Here is a 6,488-nt window from a genome sequence, read left to right on the forward strand (position 1 = left end):
GTTTTTCAAGCTGTGTTAATCAGTCTTGAAGTTTATTGCCTTACTGATAAGTGAGGAGAATTTCTTAACTTGTATCTCGTAAGAGATATAAAAGGAATCTTGCAGGCTGAAACTTCATAGCATTTTCTCTACAGAGCATGAGAAATATTCAGTAGTAAAATCTGCACTATGTATTGTAAAAAAAAATAAGTGCATAAGAACCAGGTATTTTTCTGCTATTAGCATCTCATCAGATGAAAGCTCTTTGCTTGATATATTGCCATACTTGTGTAATAATCTCAATATTTTCTCTTCTGTAAGGGAAGGCCGGGATGAGGGGTTACAGTTTTGGTCTGCTTTAATTTAGTGGCTGGAATTGTGGTGAATAAAGTGGGGTTTTTTTGTTCAGATTCAGTTTCTTACTGCTCAATAGTACATGGCTGCAGTCAGCTGTGGTTGAGGGTGGCGTAATTTTATTTTTAAAGAAGTGAAGTTATGCTTTCTGAAGCTTTGTAGTTAATTTGGGTGTAAAATACTTCATAGCCTTTGCTGGAAAGAGTACAAATCTATGCTGATATTTTTGGAAAACAGTTATGTACAGCTGTCTCTGTAGAAACTGTGAAGTAAAATGGCATAATGACTTTATATGCACTGCTGCACTTCTCTTGAGGCAGTTAAAGTCTTTAGAGCTGACTAGGTCCAGCACTGTTGGTGAAAGGCACTTTATCACGCTGCTTTAACCTTTAAACCGTAGTTGCTTGGGGAGGGAGAAAATAGAAGTTGAGTGTTTTCTCTGTGTGCTCATGCGCGTGTGCGAGAGTGAAAGCTGTGCAGGCTGCCGGGCTGGGGCAGGCGGGGAAGTGACGTCCTCTATTATTTGTCGTTCTAGAAAGAGCGGAGACACGTAGTGTAGATGGGAGGACCCTAAAGAGGGCTGTGTCCTACCCAGTGTGTGTAATTATTTATAAATGAGCAACAGGGGAAGGAATAAAATACGGAGAAGCTGTCTAAGCTTTCTTTAATGTATCGGAGAGTTGTTGATTTGTAACAGTTCTGTTTGTTTCAGTTCCAAATTTGATTTCTATTTTTCCTTCTCTAGCATCTTCGCCTTGCTAAGACACTGGACGCTGCTTTCTTTATAGCCAGGAAAATCTGAATTCCTCCCAACACTCAGGATGGGGAAAGATTATTATTCTATCCTGGGAATTGAAAAAGGCGCCTCTGACGAAGATATCAAAAAGGCTTACAGAAAGCAAGCGCTTAAATGGCATCCAGATAAGAACAAGTCTCCTCACGCAGAAGAAAAATTCAAAGAGGTTGCAGAAGCTTACGAAGTGCTGAGTGATCCCAAGAAGAGAGACATTTATGATCAGTTTGGGGAGGAAGGTATGTATGTTTGTTATACTCTGATCAGTTGCTTTCATGATGTTGCATGAAGCAAACTAAACATAGATGAAAATGTGGTATGTGGTGATTTTTAGGCAATGTATTTGGCTCAGCAGCTTTTTTAATGTCAAATACATTTGCAGAGCTTTAATGATGATATAGTTTTAATTTCTTATTTTATGGCTGTTTTAATAAATCCCAAATACTTGACAGGGAAAAAGTTACCGAACTGAAAAGGTTTCCAAGACCTATAAATAGGTTTCTGGGATCTCTTACTGCTTTCTTCCCTTGCCACAGCGCTTTCTGAGACACAGTTGAAAAGAGATGTATTCTTTTCTTAAATTTTTGCTAGAGGGCAATCTGCTTGATCTAGGCAAGGCAGTCCTGAGCAGAAGCCCAGGTGTCCAGTCCCTAGTTGTCCTTGGCTTCTTGCCTGGAGAGGAAAGAATTTGGCTGATGTCATGAAATACCAGTACAATTTTTTAGCTTTAATTGTAAACAGTGATAACATGCCAAGAGAATGAGGCCTCAGAAATGTCATATTTATCCTAAAATGGTTATCTGGAGAGGATGACTTTTTTTTATTTTTTGACCAACATGACTTTCGGTCTTATGATTGAGCAACACAGGAAGTCATTAATATTCCTTTCCTTAAATGTATGTTATCAGGAATTCCATATGAAGTAATTATTTCCGTTGTGACCTGTAGGTTCACTTGCTGCTGTTTGCTCAGGGCCGTGCTTTTTTAAAGGAGGACACTTAAATAGCAGTGCTTTGGGGAGAGATCCAAAGTATGAATTTTTAGCGTGGTGATTCTGGAAATACCTCCTGGTGCCTCAGTTGCTCTCTAAGCTCTTCAGTTCCATCTAAGAGTGTAATTAATAGCTGTAAGGGAAGGCAGTGGGGTGGAGTTTGTAGGAAGGAGGAAGCTTCAGTGTTTCTGCATCCAGGAACTTGGTGTACCTTCTGTAACTTTTGGCTAGCTGTTCCAGGAGGTGTCCTTCTGCTATCACAGATGGAATCCCTGATCTGCTTGTTTGACGTTGACATTAACAGTACTGTGACAGAAGGATGTTACGTGTTGCTAAGTACTTTTGATATGGTCTGGTATTGAGATGGGGAAAGCATTCTAATGGCTTACTTGGTTACTGTTAATACCTGATATTAAGCTTATGCATAAAAGGTCTAACACACTGAGCAAAAAAACCCCAACAAACTCCTCTTTGAAATTTCCAGTATTCCTGCTTCATTCATTAATGTAATGTAAACCTTCGTGGGTTTTTTGCTATGGAAGTAGGATAGCAGCTGTAGTTCTGAGTTGGTCTAAGATTGAAAAAATAAGTAAACTAAAAAATCCAAACATTGTAACTTTAGAAATAACTCTCTTAAGAAGGCTGTCAGTCTTTTAATCTTAAAAGTTTGATAAAGTGCACTGAAGTGGTCAGTGCAGGAGAGCACCATTACCAGGAAATACTTAGCGACCATCTGTTGGGAAAACTGGTTTTAGCTGGGTTTGGAATGAGAGCACAGGAAGTACAAGGGACTCTCCAGTTCCTTGTATTGTAAGGGAAATCTTAGCAGGAAGAGATGAGATTTAGATCTCTCCTTGTGCAAGATAGAACAGAAAGAACAAAGCTATTGAGAACCTTCTGATTTCTTTGAACAGACAGATTATACAAGATTTTTGTACCCAGATGGATCTTAGGAAGATCCAAGATGTTTTTATTTGTAGCTGCATTGAAGAATTCCCAGGATTCTTACCTATTTTATATCACATGAACACAAGCAGTGATAAGTTAGAGATTCTAAATTGAACATGAGGGAGGCATATATCTGCTTGACTATTGGCTTTTTACTCAGAATGAATTGCAAGAAAACAGAGGTAAAACTAATTATAACACTGAGTTAAAGTTGAGCTGTGTAGACTGTGGAAAATGTCACATATAATAGTGCATAATTTTCCAATAGGTGATCTTGTAGAGGGATGCATTTCCCAACAGACTTAGCAGAACAAGAAGAGATCAAGTCAAGCAGGCTGGTCTTCTGCTCTCAGATGCTAATTTGTTAATATAACTGGTTTCAGTAATACAAAATAAAATTGGCAGTGTCAGAATGCCTGTTCTTCTCAAGTAAAAGTCATTCTAGAGCTTTGGAAACTTTGCTGTTCAAGCTGTTAAATTAATAGGTGGTGCTGCATACTCTCATGGTGAGTCCTCATTGAAAACAAGAACTTTCACTCTACTGCAAATATCTTTGACTCATCAGGTGTGATATCATTACACTCTACAGTAGGAAAGCTTATACTAATACTCAATTTGATTTTTGCTTTGCTTATTCAGGTCTGAAAGGAGGAGCAGGAGGACCTGATGGACAGGGTGGCACCTTCCGGTACTCCTTCCATGGTGACCCACATGCTACATTTGCAGCTTTCTTTGGTGGCACAAATCCTTTTGAGATCTTCTTTGGAAGGAGGATGCCTGGTGGCAGAGACACTGAAGACATGGAAGTGGATGGTGATCCGTTTGGATCCTTCACTACTTTTAGTATGAATGGTTTTCCAAGGGAAAGGAATACAGTTGGCAGCCAGTTACGTCGTAAGCAAGATCCCCCTGTAATCCATGAACTGAAAGTGTCATTGGAAGAGATCTATCATGGCTGCACAAAAAGAATGAGGATTTCACGCAAAAGGCTTAACCCAGATGGCAGAAGTGTCCGAACAGAGGACAAAATTCTTACTATTGAGATCAAGAGGGGATGGAAAGAAGGCACCAAAATCACTTTTCCAAAAGAAGGTGATGAAACACCCAACACAATTCCAGCTGATATTGTTTTTATCATTAAAGATAAACCTCACTCTCATTTCAAGAGAGATGGATCAAATATTGTCTATCCTGTTAAGATCAGCTTGAGGGAGGTAAGTTTCTCTTTTGGTAGAACTCTAAATGTTTGAAGCTTGTTACAATCTGATACAATATCATAAGCTGTATGGCAGCTGTGAAGTTTTAGATTTGGTATTTTGTAAATAGAGTTTTGCTGTTGTCTGTGTGTGGTTGAAGAGCACAGTTATTTGTAGTGAAGGCAATAGCTGTTTTGATAAAGATGGAGTATTATTTCAAGCTGTTTCCTGTAGAGGTGGCAGAGGATGAGGGCGGAAGTTGAAGAGTCAAGGTTGATAAGTCTTCATACAGGACCTTTCTAGCTAATGATACATTAGGCTGAAATGACAAACACAAATTGACCTATACATCCTATATGCTCCTTGCTGCTGTGATATGGTTGCTACTTCTATAGGACAAAGTAGAAATATCTGAAGTATTTTCACTGCCAACAAATTCTGTGTCCCTTTTTATGTCATAAGCTATTTCAGTGTGATTTCAAACTACATAGAGATTGATTTCATGAAGATAAATAATTGTGAACAGGTGTAAGAGGAGCTATATATAACAACAAAAATGGTATAGCTTTTTAAAATTCCATTCCAAGTTAAAACATACTGGCTTTCTAAAGGAAAAACCAGAAGACAGCTTCAGAGTTCTTAAGGCTCTGAAACCTCAACATAGTAGTAATTTGAAAGATAATGTAGTTGAGTATGTGTAATGTGGCTTTTTCTTCTTAATTAGTATCAGGTAGAGAAATAAACTCTTGCTTGCATTATAAGCTCTTTGTGTACATTAAGCTCCCTTCTTTAAAGATTCTGAACTTAAAAATAAGTCTGAAATCAGGTGAAGCAGCTAAAGTAGTAGGAAGGAGAAAAGACAATATTTAATGTAACTGTGGGCAATACAGTTCCTTCATAGATAAAAGCCTATTTAGACACATTACTTTGTTATGTAAATTGGACATTATCAGTGTTAGACTGTGTGCTGAATCAGGTGAAGCTGGAGGACTCAATGTTATTATCAGAGATCCTAGTAATGCAAACTAACTGTTGGATAAAAGCAAGAGGTCTTTAATGGTTTCATTTTGGTGCAGAAAAATAGTTTGCTTTTCTTTGAGCATCTCAAATACCCACCTAAGACAGCTGTGAAATTTGATTCGCCTCTGCATATAGACACTTAAATGTTGTTCTCCAATTCGATATAATACAGGTTGACAGTGTATATAGAATAAGACCCTGTGCAATGTAAGCAAACAAAACATGGAATAAGTATCTATGGAAACTGAGAAGATTGACATCTGTAGAGAAGCATGAGTGAGGAGTTCACTCTGCTCAACTTCCTTGTTATTTGATAAAGTCTTTGAAGGCTATATAAGCTCAATTACCCTCCAGTGGCCATTCTGCAAGATTTGTAAATTCAGTGATATTCAGTAACAAGTTGAAGCCTTCCCTTCTCAGAAGAGGAACACTGTACTTGAGTTTTGACATCTCAGTAGTGCATGGTGAAAATACTGTTTAGAATCCTAATCATTTCTAAAAAATGCAAACTCATTTGTAGGTTCAAATGAAGTTCTCACCAATTTCTTTTTCTTGTGTCCCAATCTTTCTTTAGGCTTTGTGTGGCAGCTCTATCAATGTGCCAACGATAGAAGGAAGAACCATACCTATGACAGTAAATGAAGTGGTAAAGCCTGGGATGAGAAGAAGAATTATAGGATATGGTTTGCCATTTCCCAAAAATCCTGACCAACGTGGAGACTTAATTATAGAGTTTGAAGTAGTTTTCCCAGATAACATTTCTCCAGCATCAAAAGAAGTACTTAGGCGAAATCTTCCAGTTTCATAAAACAAAGACTGTGTATGTCAACAGATTAAATAGGACACTGGAAATGCAGAAGACTGGCAAGTCTGTGCTTTAAAAGTGCAATCTGTAACAACTAGTGGAATCTTTGTTTTTGTTTTTATTTTGTGGGATGGGTGGGGGGAAATACTGTAATGCTGCATGAGAAGAAAAGGATTAAGTACAAGTCATACAGGTGAATTCTGCAGTAAAATTTACAGGGAAAACCACTTACTTTATTTTACATCTTCCTAATCAGCAAAGTTTATTAATTGTTTTGCTTAATATAAAATGCAGTAATTTTTTACAAAGTCAGTGCATATTTCTGATACAGTACTTGAGCCTCCAAGTACTTTATTTCTTATATCCTTACCCTATCTATAACATTACACATTTATACAGAAA

At 37.7% G+C, this 6,488-nt stretch overlaps 1 protein-coding gene across 1 annotated transcript; it reads left to right on the top strand.

Moving 5' to 3' along the window:
* Positions 1-991: 991 nt before the first annotated feature.
* DNAJB4 (DnaJ (Hsp40) homolog, subfamily B, member 4) lies at positions 992-6,246 on the top strand. The gene is made up of 3 exons (XM_009072404.1): positions 992-1,365; positions 3,705-4,279; positions 5,856-6,246. Exons 1-3 carry the CDS (start codon positions 1,155-1,157, stop codon positions 6,087-6,089), a joined length of 1,020 nt encoding a protein of 339 aa, XP_009070652.1. The 5' UTR covers positions 992-1,154; the 3' UTR covers positions 6,090-6,246.
* Positions 6,247-6,488: the final 242 nt, after the last annotated feature.

Source organism: Acanthisitta chloris, unplaced genomic scaffold (genome assembly GCF_000695815.1).
Source record: "Acanthisitta chloris isolate BGI_N310 unplaced genomic scaffold, ASM69581v1 Scaffold36553, whole genome shotgun sequence".
NCBI lineage: Eukaryota > Metazoa > Chordata > Aves > Passeriformes > Acanthisittidae > Acanthisitta > Acanthisitta chloris.

Coding starts and splice junctions, on each gene's coding strand:
- DNAJB4 (XM_009072404.1), top strand. CDS start 1,155: ATGGGGAAAGATTATTATTCTATCCTGGGAATTGAAAAAGGCGCCTCT. Junction 1,366..3,704: donor TGATCAGTTTGGGGAGGAAG/GTATGTATGTTT, acceptor TTGCTTATTCAG/GTCTGAAAGGAGGAGCAGGA. Junction 4,280..5,855: donor TTAAGATCAGCTTGAGGGAG/GTAAGTTTCTCT, acceptor ATCTTTCTTTAG/GCTTTGTGTGGCAGCTCTAT.